The sequence below is a fragment of the Salvia hispanica genome, chromosome 6 (assembly GCF_029641045.1).
Source record: "Salvia hispanica isolate PSC_SH4W2 chromosome 6, Shi_PSC_v1, whole genome shotgun sequence".
Lineage (NCBI taxonomy): Eukaryota > Viridiplantae > Streptophyta > Magnoliopsida > Lamiales > Lamiaceae > Salvia > Salvia hispanica.
The window spans coordinates 48,021,236-48,039,764 of NC_142697.1; the positions used below are offsets into that span (position 1 = coordinate 48,021,236).

An 18,529-nucleotide genomic window follows, 5' to 3' on the forward strand; every position below is an offset into this window, starting at 1 on the left:
GGAATCGAAATCATTTTATTAGAAAATAGAAATGCATTTGAAAAGTCCAAAATATTACGCATCAACTTTCAGAAAACAAAATGTTTCCAAAGAAACATTTTTTATTCGAACAGAATCAAACGTTTATTCAGCCACACAAAACACATGGGGAAATGGGAATCAATCAACGCGGGGGATGATCTTAATGCCGCCAATGGTGACAGCGCCGCCGTTGATCGTCGGAACAATCGTGACGACGACGCGATCATCATCGGCGATATTAATGTTCTCATAGAGCTCCTTCAAGTTCAACCGCAGGCTTCTAGTGCTCTCCTTCGCCTTCACCCTATGCGGCAGCTGCGTAAACGCCCCGGCATACTCAGCCCGGTCGACCTCCTCGGGCATCTCGTACTCGTCGTTAACGAACACATCGAACTTGATGAGCTTGGTGTTGTCGGTGACGATGCCCTCGATCACGAGGACATCGTCAGCCTTCCCCTTGCTCGGCTTCGCCACAATAACCTTGTGATATGTATCGAAGAAATTATTAGAAAAGAGAGAGAGCATGATTCATGGATGAATACTAACAACTTATGGAAATAAATGTCATTTACTCCCTTCGTTTCATAGTAGTTGAGTTATTTTGTCATTCTAGTATATTCCATAGTAGTTGAGTCATTCCCAGTAAAAGTCAACATATTTCTTCTCAATTACTCCCTTCGTCCTAATTTAAGAGTCCTATTTTGCTATTTTCTTCCATCCCAATTTAAGAGTTCTATTTCACTTTTACCCCGAATAGTAAGTAAGTAGGTTCTACATTCCATCAACTTATTCCACTTACATTTTATTATAAAAGTAATACTCCCTCCGTCCCTAGTTACTTGAGTCGTATTCCTTCTTGGGTTGTCCCAAGTTACTTGAGTCATTTCTCTTTTTGGCTAAAAACAAAGCATCTATTCACACCTACTTTATTCTTTCTTTTACTTTACTCTCTCTTCTTTTACATACTTTATTCCCTCCTCTACTTAACTCACTAAACATAACTTTCTTAAATCCCGTGCCGAAAAGAAATGCCTCAAGTAACGTGGGACGGAAGGAGTATATATAAGTGAGACTCATATACCACTAACTTATTCAACTAACTTTTCTGTACATTTCTTAAAATACGTGCCATAACTAATTAGGACTTTTAAATTGGGATGGAGGGAGTACTTTACTCTCTTTTACTGTATTCGCTCTTCATCGTTGTAACTTTTTCATTTCCTACTTTATTCTTCTTTACTTAAACTCATTTTAACTCACGTAACACAATTTTTCTTAAATCGCGAGCTGAAAAGAAACGCCTCTGCTACTATGGAGCGGAGGGAGTACTCAGTATAATCTAGATTGATAGAGAAAATTATAAGATGCCATCGGAGTAAATATCTCTGTATTACCTTGACAGTGCTGTTGAGAGTGAGAGGGAACAAGGCCTCGTACGGAGCCTGCGCTGTCTTGGCGAGCTTCCGGATATTGGCCGGAACCGCCCTCTTCTGCGGCCGTTGGTTCATCCACGGAGTTTCACTCGGTTCGTACTCGTATCCCATTTTCCTGTGGTCAAGGCAGTCGGCCACAGTGACGCGGACGAGCCTCTTGTTCTCATCGTAGAACATGAAAGCGGAATTCAAGAAATCGTCCTCGGTGATGTCCTTCGAGTAGCGGGCGGGGATGTCCTTCCAAAGGGCCCACATTCGGTCGACGTTCGCGTGGTGGCTGTAGAAGAGCGGGTCCCGCCCGGCAGAGTAGAAGTTGCCCATGTCCTCGCCGAACTTGTTTCTGGGGTCCCCGACCCACCCGTGGACCGCGGTGTGGGAGCCTCCCTCAGAGGTTCCCGGGCCGTCGGGGAGGGCGTCGCCGGCTCGGTAGGGTTTCCCCATGAAGTCGGTGGCGGAGGCCGGCTGGCCGATCATTTCGTTGTACATGAGGGTGAGGTTGTTTTTGATGGGCTGCTGCGGGTAGATGCTTGTGCTCCTCAAGGTGAGGTTGACGACGGCGTTGGGGAGGTGGGCCTGGTCGCGGTTGGCGTCGTAGGCGGGGGTGCCCGGGGTGGTGAACATGTCGGGCATGTACATGCCCCGAGGGTTGTCCCAGTTCCAGTAGGGAATGGCGAAGGTGGGGTCGTCGACGAGGCTCCCGAGGATCCTCTCGAAGAAGAAGAGGTACCATCGGTGAAACGGGAAGAAGAGCCAGGAGTTGTGGACCTTTGATAGAAAAAAATTAAAAATGTTGGTAGGGACTTTATTGTGTAACACTCCTACTACTAATATGAGATGGATTATCCTTTCGAAAATATATTAATATCAATTTCTTTTGTTCATTTTAAGTCTGTGATTAAATGTTTCATATTTGACCGGTACAGATTTTAAGAAATTGTTTTACCTTTATGTAGTAAAGTGGATAGAAAAGTTAATGAATGTGAGACCTACTTTTATATACTCCCTCCGTCTCGTTTTAGGAGTCCCGGTTGATCAATTGTGGGGGTCTCGCTTTAGGAGTCCCGGTTGAGATAAGTTAATAAAAAATGCCTACAAAGTATTAAAAGTGGGTCCTAACATCCACTACAACATTTATTTATTGGACGCTCAATTAAAAGTGAATCCCAACATCCAGTACAATATTTATTTGTTACACACTCAAACACTTTTTTCTTAAAACATGTGTCCGACTCAACCGGGACTCCTAAAGCGGGACGAAGGGAGTACCAATTTTATAATAAAATGTAAGTGGAATGAGTTAGTGAAAATTTAGGGCTGGCAAATCGTGCGTGTCGGGTCGTTATCGTGTCGACACGATAACGACACGAACACGATAACAACAAGCACGAACACGACCCGTTAAGAAAACCTCAAACACGAACACGAACACGACCTACTACCCCCAGACACGAACACGACACGAACCAATTAACGACACGAACCACTTCGGGTCAACACGACACTATAACAACAAGTATTGAAAAATGAGATTGTAAGAGTCATTTAATAAATATTGAAAAATGAAAATAATAAGAATTTATAATATTAACATACTTGTTAACGGATAACACGAACATGACACGAACACGACATGAAATTTTCGTGTGCTTAATGGGTCGACCCGATAAGGGCACGAACCCAATAAGTTCTGACCCAAATCCATTAATTTCGTGTCGGTTCGTGTTGTGTTATCGTATCGTGTCAAAAATTGTCAGCTCTAAGTGAAATATAGGCTCCAATTACCAAATATAATAAAAGTGAAATGAGACAGTTATTGACAGACGGACGAAAAAGGAACAATGAGACATTTAATAGGGGAGAGAGGGAGTATATTCTCAAAATTGGTAGAAGCTTAAGCCCCTGGAGTTCGCTACTAACCTGGAGATCAGTGCCAGGGTAGTCCTGCTGGTCGTATTGCCCGTTGCAGTAAGCGCAATGGATGTTGGCCTGCTGCGTGAAGCCACGGGGGTCGTCCGGGTCGGTGACGTCGAGGTCCCTCATCTTCTTGAGCGCCAGCTGGTACTTGGCTATGTAGTGGTGGCTCAGGTTGCGCCTGTTCGCGGACGGGCGCACCCGGAGCTTGTGGAACGACGGCAGCACGTAATTGGACTTGACGTCGGTGTAGGGCGGGCAGCAGTTGACGTCGAGGCTCTCCGTCTGCTCGCCATCGGTGATGGTGCCGGTGGTGTCGCACTTGCTTATGTCCGGAGGTTGGATCGGCTCGGCGCGGGCTCTCTGGCCCGAGACGAGGCTGCTGGCGCCGTACAGCCCGCCTAGCCCGAGCAGCATGTTGCGGCGGTCTATGCTGCTGCAGGAGATGTTGAAGCGGTGGCTCCGGCGTGCATTGGTGGTGGGGGTGGTGGCGAGCACCGTGAAGGAAGATTGAAGAGAAGCCATGTTTTAGTGATGGTTGCATTGGTGTGGATGCATGTGTTAATATAGGCGTGTGATTCCATATCTTAATAAATTGAATTTAATTAATGTAATTATGATATTTAAAGTGAAGTACAGGCTTTTATTTTGCAATAAAACCTTCATAATTTAAAATGTACAAAATTGATGGGTATTATGGTGACAATAATAGATGGATATTGATTCCCATCAGTGGCGAATCTAGGGGGCAGGGTAATTTCCTCTTATCCGGACGTAAAATTACCATGTCCGCTCCCTTTGTTTGCTCTGACGTCGTCCCGAAAATTGAAAAAAATTATCATTTTCACCCTAAATCAACCTACTAATATATATTTTGCCCCCTCGTTTATGAATCCTGGATCTGCCACTGATTCCCATCACAGGAAAATGAGTGAGTTGGGCGGATATTGATCCCCATCAGAGATTCAATAAAAATGCCACACTTTTCTTTTTAGTTTGTTCCACGAAAGATGTCACATTTACTTTTTTGAAAAAAGTTTCTTTTCACATCTATTATAAAATTATATTTTTTCTCACTACTTAACACATAAAATAACATCTCCTAAGATCACGTGCCATCTCGAAAGTGTGACATCTGCTATGAAACAGAAGGAGTATTAGGGTTTTTAATCTACGTACCTAAAAGTACATTTATTTAAAATGAAGTACTACTAGGCTTTTATTTTGCAATAAAACCTTCATAATTTAAAATGTACAAAATTGATGGGTATTAAGGTGACAATAGTAGATGAATAGTGATTCCCATCACAGGAAAATGAGTGAGTTGGGTTGGATATTGATCGTCATGTCAAACTTTTCTTTTTAGTTTGTTCCACAAAATATATCGCATTTTCTCTTTTGGAAAAATTTCTTCTCACATCAATTATAAAATTATATATTTTTTTTTTGGGTTTTTAATCTACGTACCTAAAAGTACATTTATTTTTCCCCTAATTCATTTCTGCCGGTTACAATACCATGTGGCGTTGCATTGAACACTTGGAGCACTTCTTGCAAACTGAGATCTTGCTGAAGATATTTTATTGGACAAAAATTATATACATATTTCAACTTTTCTTAGACTTACGATGTGGGATGGAGCATAATTGATAAAGATAGATAGGCAGATAGATAGAAAAAGTTTTTAAAGTATTGTTCGCGGAAAATGTGCCTCACCGCATTAGAGACTAATTAAAATGTTTAGCTAAAAATGAAAGAGTTCATATTTTTCATTAATAGACGGAATAGCAGTACTCCCTCATTTCCTTCATAATTAAGTCATTTTTCCATTTTGGGAAATTCCCTCATAGTTGAGTCATTTCCATATATAGTACTCCCTCCGTTCCTTAAATATTGTCACAATTTGACTGGGCACGAAATTTAAGAAATATAATAGAAAGTGGGTTGAAAATGTTGGTAGGAAGTGGGTCCTACTTTTAAAGTAGTACTCTATCCGTTTCTTCACAGTTGAGGCGAAACTTTTCGGCACGAAGTTTTAGAAAAGAATGTGAATGTGTTAAATAAATAGATAAAAAAGTAGAGAGAAAAAAGTAGAAAGAATAAAATATAAAGAGAATAAAATAAGAGAGTAAAGTAAGAAAGAGAAAAAAGTTACCATATATAGAAATATGAAGAAACTTCTTAAAATGAAAAAATGACTCAACTATGAAGAAACGGAGGGAGTATTAGTTTTATAATAAAATGTGACTGGAAATAAATTAGTGGCATGGGGGGACGGCGTCGCCGGCTCGGTAGGGTTTCCCCATGAAGTAGGTGGCGGAGTCCGGGGTGCTGATCATTTAGTTCCAGTAGGGAATGGCGAAGGTGGGGTCGTCGAGGAGGCTCCCGAGGATCCTCTCGAAGAAGAAGAGGTACCATCGGTGGAACGGGAAGAAGAGCCACGAGTTGTGAACCTTTGACAAAAAGAAAACATTGTTGTTAGGAACTTTATAAGTTAGGGCAGATAGAATCCGCTGATTAAATTACGAAATTTCAATTTTTCTAGTTTACCCATAGGTAGAATTTTAAGTAGCATATTTGCATTTCTACAGTGAAATCCATCTTAAAAACTCGATTCAACTTTAAGATCGAGATCCTTTTTAATTACTCTATGGATTATACACGCATTTTTTCGTGATTTAATTCTCAATCACGTCAACAAAGATTCTACCTAAAATTCGATTCATGGGAAAGACTATAAAAACTGAAACTTGGTGATTTAATTCGCGGATTTCAAAGTTTGTGGAATAGACCAGGTTTTGACCAAACTTGATGATTTAAATGTCAATTTCCGCTATAAGCTACTACTCCATCCGTCCACCATTAGGAGTTTCATTTCTTGGCGGGATGGATTTTAAGAAATGTTAAGAAAACGTGTGGAAAAAAGTTAGTGGAATAGGGATCCCACATATAAATATGAGTTTTAAATGAAATATGAGTGGAAGGAGTTAGTGGAAGGTGAGACCCTAATATCATATATGAGTTTGGTGATGTTTGCATTGGTGAGGATGCATGTGTTTATGAATAGGATGCACGCTAATTTCCTCTTATCCGGACATAAAATTACCATGTCCGCCCGCTCCGTTTGCTCCGACGTCGCCCCGAAAATCGAAAAAAATTGTCATTTTCGCCCTAAACCAACCTACTAATATATATTTCGCCCCCTCCGTTTATGAGTCCTGGATCCGCCACTGATTCTCATCACAGGAAAATGAGCGAGTTGGGTCGGATATTGATCCCCATCAGAGATTCAATAAAAATGTCAAACTTTCCTTTTTAGTTTGTTCCACAAAAGATGTCACATTTCCTCTTTTGAAAAAAGTTTCTTCTCACATCTATTATAAAATTATATTTTCTCTCACCACTTAACACATAAAATAGCATCTCCTAAGATCACGTGTCATCTCCCAAGTGTGACATCTACTATGAGACAGAGGGAATATTAGGGTTTTTAATCTACATACCTAAAAGTACATTTATTTAAAATGAAGTACTACTAGGCTTTTATTTTGCAATAAAACCTTCATATTTTAAAATGTACAAAATTGATGGGTATTATGGTGACAATAGTAGATGAATATTGATTCCCATCACAGGAAAATGAGTGAGCTGGGTCGTATATTGATCCCCATCACAGATTTAATAAAAATGTCACACTTTCCTTTTTAGTTCGTTCCATAAAAGATGTCACATTTCCTTTTTTGAAAAAAATTTCTTCTCACATCAATTATAAAATTATATTTTCTCTCACCACTTAACACATAAAATAACATCTCCTAAAATCTTGTACCTTCTCCAAAGTGTGGCATCTACTATGGGCCGGAGGAAGTATTATTATAATGACAAGAAAACGAGTGAATTGGGTTTTTAATCTATGTACCTAAAAGTACATTTATTTAAAATGTAGTACTAGGGTTTTATTTTGCAATAAAACCTTCATAATTTAAAATGTACAAAAATGATGGGTACATTTATTTAAGATGAAGTACTACTAGGCTTTATTTTGCAATAAAACCTTCATAATTTAAAATGTACAAAATTGATGGGTATTAAGGTGACAATAGTAGATGAATAGTGATTCCCATCACAGGAAAATGAGTGAGTTGGGTTGGATATTGATCGCCATCAGAGATTCAGTAAAAATGTCAAATTTTTCCTTTTAGTTTGTTCCATAAAATATATTACATTTTTTCTTTTGGAAAAATTTCTTCTCACATCAATTATAAAATTATATATATTTTTTTTGAGTTTTTAATCTACGTACCTAAAAGTACATTTATTTTTCCCCTAATTCATTTCTGCCGGTTACAATACCATGTGGCGTTGCATTGAACACTTGGAGCACTTCTTGCAAACTGAGATCTTGCTGAAGATATTTTATTGGACAAAAATTATATACATATTTCAACTTTTCTTAGACTTACGATGTGGGATGGATTTGTAGTTAACAATCATTTTATTAGAAAATTGAAATGCATTTGAAAAGTCCAAAATATTACACATCAACATTCAGAAACAAAATGTTTCCTAAGAAACAGAATGGAAACATTTTTTATTCAAACAGAATCAAAGGATTATTACTCAGCCACATAAAACACATGGAGAAATGGAAATCAATCAACACGGGGGATGATCTTAATACCGCCAATGGTGACAGCGCCGCCGTTGATCGTCGGAACAATCGTGACGACGACGCGATCATCATCGGCGATATTAATGTTCTCATAGAGCTCCTTCAAGTTCAACCTGAGGTTTCCGGTGCTCTTCTTCGCCTTCACCCTGTGCGGCAGCTGCGTAAACGCCCCGGCGTACTCAGCCCGGTCGACCTCCTCGGGCTTCTCGTCCTCGTCGTCGACGAACACGTCGAACTTGATGACCTGGTGTTGTCGGTGACGATGTCCTCAATCACGAGGACCTCGTCCGCCTTCCCCTTGCTCGGCTTCGCCACAATAACCTTGTGACACGTATGAGAAATTATCAGAGATATTTGGTTTAGCACGAGTTTTAATGCATAATTGATAAAGATAGATAGATAGATAGATAGATAGATAGATAGAAAAAGTTTTTAAAGTATTGTTCGCGGGCATGTGCCTCACCTCATTAGAGACTAATTAAAAAAGTTTCCAAAATTAAAAATGTTTAGCTAAAAAGGAAAGAGTTCATATTTTTCATGAATAGACGGAATAGCAGTACTCCCTCCGTTCCTTCATAGTTGAGTCATTTTTCTATTTTTGGAAATTCTCTCATAGTTGAGTCATTTCCATAAAAAGTGAGTTGAAAATGTTGGTAGGAAGTGGATCCTGCTTTAAAGTTGTACCCCCTCCGTTTCTTCATAGTTGAGGCGAAACTTTTCGGCACATAGTTTTAGAAAAGAATGTGGGTTTATTAAATAAATAGATAAAAAAAAGTAAGAGAGGAAAAAATAGAGAGAATAAAGTAAAGAGAATAAAATAAGAGAGAGTAAAGTAAAAAAGAGAAAAAAAGTTACATATATAGAAATATGAAGAAACTTCTCGAAATGAAAAAATGACTCAACTATGAAGAAACGAAAGAAGTATTAGTTTTATAATAAAATGTGAGTGGGAATAAGTTAGTGGCATGTAGGGTTCACAACCAAAAATGATAAAAAGTGAAATGTGACAAATTTTGTGGGAGGGAGGAAAATAGAAAAATGTGACAAAATTTCAGGGACGAAGGAAGTAATTTTTTTTCTCTTTTTTACTTTATTCTCTTTCTACTTTACTCTATCACTTTTTTTTTAACTATTTATTTAACACACTCAACATCCCTTTTTTAAACTTCGTGTCAAAAAGTTTCGCATCAATTATGAGGGAATTGAGGGACTAGTATATTCAAGATTGATGGAGAAAACTAGATGAGACTGAATAAATGTATGTATCACCTTGACAGTGTTGTAGAGAGTGATTGGGAAATTGACCTTCTCCAGAGCCTGCGCCGTCTTGGCGAGGTTCCTGATATTGGCCGGAACCGCCTTCTTCAGCGGCCGGTAGTTCTTCCACGGCGTCTGGCTCTCTTCGTACTCGTATCCCATTTTCCTGTAGTCGAGGCAATCGGCCACATTCTGTCGACGTTCGCGTGGTGGCTGTAGAAGAGCGGGTCCCGCCCGGCCCAGTAGAAGTTGCCCATGTCCTCGCGGAACTTGTTTCTGGGGTCCCCGGCCCACACGTGGATCGCGGTGTGGGAGCCTCGCTCGGAGGATCCACCCCCGCCGCTGGGGGGCTTCGCTGGCTCGGTAGGGTTTCCCCATGAAGTCGGTGGCGGAGTCCGGGGAGCCGATCATTTAGTTCCAGTAGGGAATGGCGAAGGTGGGGTCGTCGAGGAGGCTCCCGAGGATCCTCTCGAAGAAGAAGAGGTACCATCGGTGGAACGGGAAGAAGAGCCAGGAGCTGTGGACCTTTGACAAAAAAAAAAAACATAGTTGTGGTAGAATTACGGTAGATAGAATCCGCTGATTAAATTACGAAATTTCAATTTTTCTAGTTTATCCATAGGAAGAATTTTAAGTAGAACTGCATTGAAATTCATCTTGAAATCTCAATCCAACTTTAAGATCAAGATCCTTTTAATTACACTTGGATTATACATGCATTTTTTCGTGATTTAAATCTCAATCACGTCAACAAAGATTCTACCTAGAATTCGATTCATGTAAAGACTAGAAAAACTGAAACTTCGTGATTTAACTGGCGGATTTCAAACTTTGTGTAATAGACCAGATTTTGACCAAATTTGATGATTTAAATGTCAATTTCCGCTATAAGTTACTATTCCATCCGTCCGCCATTAGGAGTTTCATTTCTTGGCTGGATGGATTTTAAGAAATGTTAAGAAAACGTGTGGAAAAAAGTTAGTGGAGTAGGGATCCCATATAAATATGAGTTTTAAATGAAATGTGAGTGGAAAAAGTTAGTGGAAGGGGAGACCCTAATATTATATATGAGTTTGGTGATGTTTGCATTGGTGAGGATGCATGTGTTTATGAATAGGTGTGAGAATTCCATATTTTGATAAATTGAATTTAATGCGATTATGATATTGATTATTGCTAGGTTTTAGATACACTGTTTGCACTGTGCCACTCGCAACCAAGTCTTCATTGTAAATAGTTTACTTCAACAATAAGAGATCACATTATAGAACTTCAATGATTTTAGAATTTACAATAGTATTATCACACTATAATAAGAAAACTTCACTTATTAAAAGAAAATACTTATACAAACTTATTTTTAAACTTCACTTAGGGTTAGTGTGTTTCCATTGCAAAATGCACATATGTGAAAATTGATTAAAAAATGGTTATTATATGAAAAACTTATATTTTGCTTACTAAGATTCTGTTCGGAAACTAATCTGTTCCATCTCAATTTTGAATTCTTACATATTTCGATGATTTATTATTATCATTATTATGGAATAAATTAGTAATTACTTATAATTTAGAAATCAATAGGCTTTGAATTAATTAATGAAGGAATTGATATTTGAACCGCCAAAATGTTTGATATAAAAATGAATTGAAAAGTTGACTTTGTAGATACTATTTTCTCTTTATTTAGGAACGGCTAGATCTACTGTATACTTTTTAATAATTTAATTCACGCATAATACCTAATTATTGAACTTTTGTATTAGGTGCAATTTATTATACTACTACACTCAGCCCAGCCCAGCCCGGCCCGGCCCGGCTCACTTTATGTGGGCTTGGGTTGAGATGGCCTCAACCTGACAAGGCCTTAATGGGCCTGAGTTGGGCTTCAACGGCCCACCTCGAACATCAGATGAGAAATACCAATGTAAAACACAATTGCAACTAAAAAGAAAAGAAATAAAATCACATACTAAAAGAATCTGCCTGTTTTAACAAGAAAATCTACTATTCCTTAATTCCCCATACATATTTAATCTGAGCACCATCTCCATAGCAAACCACAAATTCAGAGACCACTGATATACTTGTGTGTGTAAATCTATATGTACAATCCATCCATCTCCCAAGAGATGGCACTGTTTCCAGCCAGATAATCGAAAACAACGGCCTCAAGCTCGGATTCAACGTAGTAAACTCTCCCTATTGAGTCCTCGGCTGTGCAGCCAAACACGGAGATGCTCCCACGATATTTCTCTAGGTATGAGGAAAACGCACCCAATGAACGATAACCTGTGATTCACACGGCCAAGAAGACAAAAGTGCAATCAGCAAACAGATTCCATCTGCTAAAGCAGTTTCGTTTCATGATTCTAGCGACTAAGACTGACCTCACGAGCTTAGTGCCAAGCTACTCCCGGAGTACTAGTCCTTGCTCGAGCCTCAGCCAGTGAAACGGCCATGGCTAGCATCATTTGCTCCTCGAAACTCTCGGGGATTATTGATCCTGCGACAGGTTGGACGCTGCTGTGGTTCTCGTCTTCCTGGGGGGCAGAGGGACTGCCAACATCGCCAAATTCATCAGAGCCTCCGTAACTAGTTCCTAATTCAGCCATTTGAGATCGGTGATCAGCCCATTCTCCAGCATCCCCGGTCATTGCCAGCTGGCTGTCGGGTGATACCATAGTGCCACTCTCTGCGGGAAAATAATTTTCAGATTCCTGCCCCTCACCGTTGGAATACCTGCTGCTCCCAGACACGTTATATCCAGACATGTCGCCGCCATAGCTGGTAGGGGTCCCTCCGCTGACCTGCTGACGTTCAGCAAGGGCTGCGATAGCGCAAGCAAGACCACCAGAGGGGGACGACGATGATCCAGCTGCAGCAGGAACTATTTCTGCTAATGAGCTGCGATTGTCTACAATGTATTCTCCTGACTGAACTGCATCACTGTAAGATAGATCTTGATGCCTGCCATTTTCCTATATAATCATCGAGGACATACAGTTGAAAACTCAAGTTAGTATCAAATTGCCTTATTAGTGTATCCCAATTCAGGGTCCAATATTCCAATCGAACAAAAGTAAAATATTCCCAAAAAATTCTTGAAATGAGAGTTAAATCTGTGTTGGAAGTAAAGCACGTTGGTTTTCGTGTAAAACTAAGAACAGATTTGGATGATTCATTCAAGATTGCTATATAGGTTTGACGATGAAAATATGAAGCAATAACTGTCTTATTTCTTTATATATATCCGTTCTCATGAAAGGATGTCCTACCAAGAAATTATATTTACCATGATTTTACAATGCCTCCATTCATGCGACGACTATCCAAGATTGGCAAATACGTATGATATAGTATAGACAACAGAGCTCTGGTTCCCAAGAGCAAATATTATGAGATTAACTGTAAACTGAAATGTCGAAAAACAGCACCTGAATAGACAGCCAAATTGCTTCCATAACCATGATGTCCTCAAGATCTAGGTCAAATTCATCCTCCCTGCATTCAGATTCAAAAGGAAATTAACACAAGAAATTTCTGTCACATGTTCAACCATCCACTAAATCTCAAAGTAGCAATCACTAATTTCATAGTTGCAGGTTGGAAAAAACCATTTGATAATCAGGACACTTTCTGAAAATTCCAAATGTGCGAATAACTATAAATAGCAATGGGTTCTTCTAAATAGATCAAGCAGAAATGCCATACCTAGTCTGCCTTTGGCGTTGTGGTGGTCTTATTGCTGAAGTTTCACTGGACTCATGTGAAGCAGTAATTTCCTCAGATTCTATAGCAGAAACAGAAGTGGGCGCTGTGTACAGGCAAAGCGCAATGATTACACGAATAAGAAATCAATATATGCTGCAAGCAGCTTAGATCAGTTACCTTGGGTCGAGTGATATTCAACCTCAGTTGGTGCTCTCATACTGCTAGAAGAGCTTACTTCTCTTAGTTTCATAAACTTTTCTTCATCCTGAAGCTCTTGATGCCTCATCCTTATTTTGGCCTCAATGACTCGTTGTTCTTCCTGTAGGTGCAAATTATAGTGAACATTTCAGTGATGAGTGTGTTCAAGAATACCAAGGAAACTAGCAAGTTAAGACTGCAGATCAACAGCAAACCACTCTTACAAGTTGTTCTATGCTTTTCTCCTCCTTCGTCTTAACACCTCGGTATTCCACAGCATAATTTGAGGTTTTGCAGAATGGACACCTTTAACAGTTAAGACAAGCACAAGTTGAAAAACTTTACATGTAACAAACTCAAACACAACTTTCCATGAGCAAATACTGTTATGATATGTGTTTGTTTGTCTGTGTGTTTGTGTGTTTCGTGCGGTTTGACTCAGTTATGTGTAACATCTAACTCATAGACATGCAATCTCTCCTTTCCTTTTCTCTGTTTCAAAGGGAACCAACACAAACAATTCTGACCAAACTCAGATCTATGAAATTAAGGATACTGTGTAGGCCGCGTCGAATTGGGGGTCTTCATCTGCAAAAAACACTCTAAAAGTGGGAGCAGTTTAGCAAAATAAAATAACACAAGAAAAAAATAATGAACATTCATCACTTAACAGGAAAAAAAAGGAAGAACATTTAGTTGAACTAAGAAACAAGCAAGAATCTATACCTGTACAAATGCCTTTCGTGCAGCATCTTGACCGATTAAGACTTGGATAGTACTGAAAACACCCAACACCAAGAAAGATATACATTATACAACAGGCATCTCGCATAGAAAAAAGACAACCTATCACACATTATACAAGAAACACTACAAACAATCAATCATCAAGGCTGAACAGTGAACAGCTATCACAAAATTCCAAATTTATAGATCAAAGCAAGTATTGAAACATAATCCACTTATTTTTTCAAACTATCACCTAACTACAATAAGGATAACAATCAAATTCAAGCTCCCCGTTAACAATTCATGTAAACTAGTTCGTTACATCCCAAACCAAGAAGGGTATGCATTAAATGACAGGCATCTCACATAGAAAAAGACAACCTATTATGAATTATACAATAAACGCAAGAACAAACTATCGGTCGTCAAGACTGAAACAAGTGTCACGTAACTCCAAATTTATAGATTAACGCAATTGTTGAAACATAATCCACTAATTGTTTCAAGATATTACCAAACTCTAATAAATACAACAACCAAATTCAAGTTCCCCATTAACAATTCTTGTAGACTACTTCAATTACAACCTATTCGCATTATACAAGAAACGCGGCAACAAACCATCGGCCATCAAGACCGAAACAAGTATCACACTGACTCCAAATTCATAGACGAAAGCAACTATCGAAACACAATCCACTTATCATTCCAAGCTATTACCTAACCATACACTAATTACAACAATCAAATTCAAGTTCCTTATCAACAATTCTTGTAACAAAACCTTTCTCCAATTCCCATACCATCACACATTCTTAACTTCTTCCAAAAGAGTCAATTCCCCCCAATTTTATCCCAACACAATCCCACCACATTTTCATTTCAGAGAACAAATAAAATTAAACAACATCTCCTCAAATGAAAAGAAGAACACAAACCAAGAAGCAAATGGGGCACTCCTCAAGGTCACAGGCAGAATCATCATCACCAGGGTAGCAAGGCGCCAGCTTGGAGTCAAGAATCAGCTTCCGAAGCTTCTTATGATCCACATCTCTGTGCTGGTACAACCCCTGAGGCCTAGTGTACTTCTCATCCACCACCTGCCTCCTCCTCCCCAATTTATTCCCCATCACCAATCCCTCTCAATTAACCCCCAAATACCTCAATCCCACCTAAATTCTCACTGCATCCCAACATAAACCCCCAATTCCACTCAAGATAAACACCAATTTTTCGAAAGAATTGAATCTTGATAATCAATTCTCAACTATACACAGGTAAACTATGTGCCTTCATACATATACATGTGTGTGCAACTCCAAACGGAGAGAAAGAGAGAGAAGATGGAACAAGATCAGAACTTTCTTTCTCTGTTGATATCTGTGTTGTTTTGCGTGTGTGAATCGATACATATACGTGCCTTGTGTGTGTATATATCTACTAGATTCGGTGTTTATGCCATTAATTAAACAAAATTGGAGAGAGAAGAACACTGCAGAGACGTCGACATATATATTTTTGAATTTAATTCGTCATCTCATTATCAGAAAATTTGAAACTAATAATGTTCCTTGAAAAAACATTCGAAAGTTTCGATTTTTAGCCGATTAATTTCCCTAATTGGCGAAGAAATTAATTTCGTAATCATGGGGATTAGGATTCTAATTAATGAGTGGGAGTGCAATGGACAGAAGCAAAGGGGTGGAGTGGAATAGCCGGAAAGAATCGAGGACTTGAGAATAAATAATAAAGTTGAGGAATATATATCTTCCTTTTTATTCTTTTCTTCTTTTATTCTTTTTAATTTTTTACTATATTTTTATTTGTGTTATTTTTTATATGAAGAATGAAGATGAGTTCACCTCTTATCACACTTCTTGTTGAATCAATAAGTCTGGATTTAAATCATAAACATAAATCATTAGGCATTAGGACATGTTCAATACATGGGTCTTGGCACAGAAGCAAAGGGGTGGAGTGGAATAGCCGGAAAGAATCGAGGACTTGAGAATAAATAATAAAATTGAGGAATATATATCTTCCTTTTTATTCTTTTCTTCTTTTATTCTTTTTAATTTTTTACTATATTTTTATTTGTGTTATTTTTTATATGAAGAATGAAGATGAGTTCACCTCTTATCACACTTCTTGTTGAATCAATAAGTCTGGATTTAAATCATAAACATAAATCATTAGGCATTAGGACATGTTCAATACATGGGTCTTGGCATATGCGCTGCGGGGGGGATAGCAAGGCGAGCCGTGGACCGGGGTATGGGCCATTTATGCAGACTATAGTGTGATCCAGACCGAGTGAAACTAGCCACTCACATTGATCCATGCACTACAATAAAAAAAAGCGGCTGAGGACATTTTTTTAATGTTATTAAGAACACTAATTTGTGTATCTAACTATATGAGTAACGCTTTAAGTACACTTATTGTTGGTGTCCCAACTAAAATTATGGGACATAGATACAATCGTCCTAAATAAAGCAAAAGTTTAATCAACTTAGGAACATTTTCTTTTGCGTCCTATATTATGATTATTTAAAAAAAATCAAACGATAGTAATTGCGTCTCAATTTTTGTGTTCTAAAAAGATTAGTTTTTGTAGTGATATGTGTCGATTTTGGGCTGGACTTGATACGTGGCCTTGACACATGTGTTGTGAGGGATTGGAACGCGAGCCGTGGATCGGGGCATGAGCGATTTATGCAGACTATAGTGTGATCCAGGCCGAGTAAAACTAGCCACTCACATTGATCCATGTGTCAATTTTGTGATTCAAATTTTCACTGAAAAATTTTCATTGTTGTCTTTACCTTTTTCACTTAATTCTTCATTTATTTTTTTAATATTTTATTTAAAATATGTATATTTAAAATTTTAAGTATGCCTTTTATTTATCACTTTTTGTTTTATAAATAAATATTATTATAATTTTAAAATATATATAAAAATAATAATAATTTGTGGTCCGGTTGTTGCGAGTGTTTCGGACATAGTATAAAATACCGATTGTACACATGAATATTGAATAGAGTACATAAGTCTAATTCATATGCAACTCATTAATTTGAGGTCCTTTAATGCTCATGTAAATATAAAAAAAGAATAAGATAAAAATGAAAGAGTTGTACGCGCAAGCTTATCATGCGTGTATACAAATGCCCCTACACTATCATTATCAATTTTTTGGTTTGTAGTTTGTGCAATAATGTATTGCTTTTTTGGCCCTTTTTCTTCTTTTAATTTCACTTTTTGTCTTATCATTGCAATAGTTTTACTATTGTGTATGAAAATAAGTAGTATATAATCATATTCCTAAGACAATGGAATGTAATAATGACATATATAGCTTAGGGTTCCAATTATAACTAGTGTGGAGTACTAGTTATCATTAGTTTCAATGGTTTCAAAATTTGAGTTCACTTCATTATATATGTTTCAACTTTATCGTGGTATGAATGTCAAATTATTTGTTTAGGTAGTTTTCATGTATGGTAAAATACTAATACTACTTGATTTTGGTTTCAAAAAATCAGTTGAATCAGACTATAAATTTGAATTTTGAAAATGAAAATCCAATCCAATCCAATCTAAAAATTCGAACTTAATTTAATACTATTTCAATTTGATTTGGTTCAATTATTTGTCCCTAATTAAACTCGATTTATCTTTTGGGGTCATATGGCAATATTGTACAATTGGTAGTATTTTTTATGGTGTGGTGGTTCGGCGATTATTGAGACAAAAAAATTTAGGAAGTTTCCTTATAAACCTAAGTTCAGTGGTAGTACTTGCTTTGTTTCCTTCACCCAATTCAGCAAATAAATTTCATCTATCTTGTGTCATTATTTGGATTTTGGATATTAATCATATTATGATTATATATTAATTTGGTTGCTAAGGGGCCCACTATGGTACATAAGGCAAATTTTGTCCAAAATCAAAACAAATCTCAGTCCTTGGATTCTTAGAATGGATGGTTGTGATCTTAATATCCGAGTTACATTATTACACTAAAAGCGTTACATTATTAACTGTGCTACATTATTAGACTGCGCAATCTACATTATTAGACTAAAGCACGTTACAGTATTAGCCGAGCTACATTATTTGACTACACAATCTACATTATTAGATGACACATGACATTAATCTAACGGTTACATCACAGGATCCAATGGTTGAGATTTGCTTTGCTTTTTGATAGAATTTTACTTATGGACCTGATCACATCCCTAGTTGCTAATATGTCTTCGGAAAGTTTGAGGAACTAACAAATTTGCAAAAAATTATTCTACATGCACACAAAATAAGAAAAAAATAAGTGAGAACAAAAATACCTCTCAGATCGTCAACAAACAATCACGAGAAAATGACAACAATACAACAGAACCAAATTATAAAACCATATCCAAACTATAATCAATCTTTAAATAAAATTGTTCGAAATTCGTTACTCCAGTGTCACAAAAAAATGTGTTGGGAAATCCTATGTACTATAGTGCAAGTCAATTATAGAGTTAATTAGTTAGCATTTAAAAAATATTTTAATATGCCTTTTCATGATGTAGACTTATGAATC

At 37.8% G+C, this 18,529-nt stretch overlaps 2 protein-coding genes and 1 pseudogene across 2 annotated transcripts; all 3 read right to left on the bottom strand.

The window, feature by feature from the left end:
• Positions 1–3,890, bottom strand: LOC125207049 (polyphenol oxidase I, chloroplastic-like). The gene is made up of 3 exons (XM_048106256.2): positions 3,372–3,890; positions 1,416–2,219; positions 1–501 (listed from the first exon to the last, which is right to left on the bottom strand). The coding sequence occupies exons 1-3, from the start codon at positions 3,888–3,890 to the stop codon at positions 160–162; spliced, it is 1,665 nt and encodes a 554-aa protein (XP_047962213.2). The 3' UTR covers positions 1–159.
• Positions 3,891–8,017: 4,127 nt separating this feature from the next.
• Positions 8,018–10,014, bottom strand: LOC148924119 ((+)-larreatricin hydroxylase, chloroplastic-like; annotated as a pseudogene).
• A 1,225-nt stretch (positions 10,015–11,239) lies between these two features.
• LOC125207863 (RING/U-box superfamily protein) lies at positions 11,240–15,490 on the bottom strand. Its single transcript, XM_048107364.2, has 9 exons — positions 14,874–15,490; positions 13,933–13,984; positions 13,763–13,808; positions 13,431–13,512; positions 13,186–13,327; positions 13,009–13,111; positions 12,732–12,798; positions 11,685–12,275; positions 11,240–11,586 (listed from the first exon to the last, which is right to left on the bottom strand). The coding sequence occupies exons 1-8, from the start codon at positions 15,063–15,065 to the stop codon at positions 11,694–11,696; spliced, it is 1,266 nt and encodes a 421-aa protein (XP_047963321.2). The 5' UTR covers positions 15,066–15,490; the 3' UTR covers positions 11,240–11,586; positions 11,685–11,693.
• Positions 15,491–18,529: the final 3,039 nt, after the last annotated feature.

Excerpts from the sequence above, each read along its gene's own strand:
- LOC125207049 (XM_048106256.2), bottom strand. The coding sequence starts at position 3,890 with ATGGCTTCTCTTCAATCTTCCTTCACGGTGCTCGCCACCACCCCCACC. Across the intron at positions 2,220-3,371 it reads ACCCTGGCACTGATCTCCAG|GTCCACAACTCCTGGCTCTT; the intron begins GTTAGTAGCGAA and ends TTTCTATCAAAG. Across the intron at positions 502-1,415 it reads CTCTCAACAGCACTGTCAAG|GTTATTGTGGCGAAGCCGAG; the intron begins GTAATACAGAGA and ends ACATATCACAAG.
- LOC125207863 (XM_048107364.2), bottom strand. The coding sequence starts at position 15,065 with ATGGGGAATAAATTGGGGAGGAGGAGGCAGGTGGTGGATGAGAAGTAC. Across the intron at positions 13,985-14,873 it reads AGTGCCCCATTTGCTTCTTG|TACTATCCAAGTCTTAATCG; the intron begins GTTTGTGTTCTT and ends GGGTGTTTTCAG. Across the intron at positions 13,809-13,932 it reads CACGAAAGGCATTTGTACAG|AGTGTTTTTTGCAGATGAAG; the intron begins GTATAGATTCTT and ends TCCCACTTTTAG.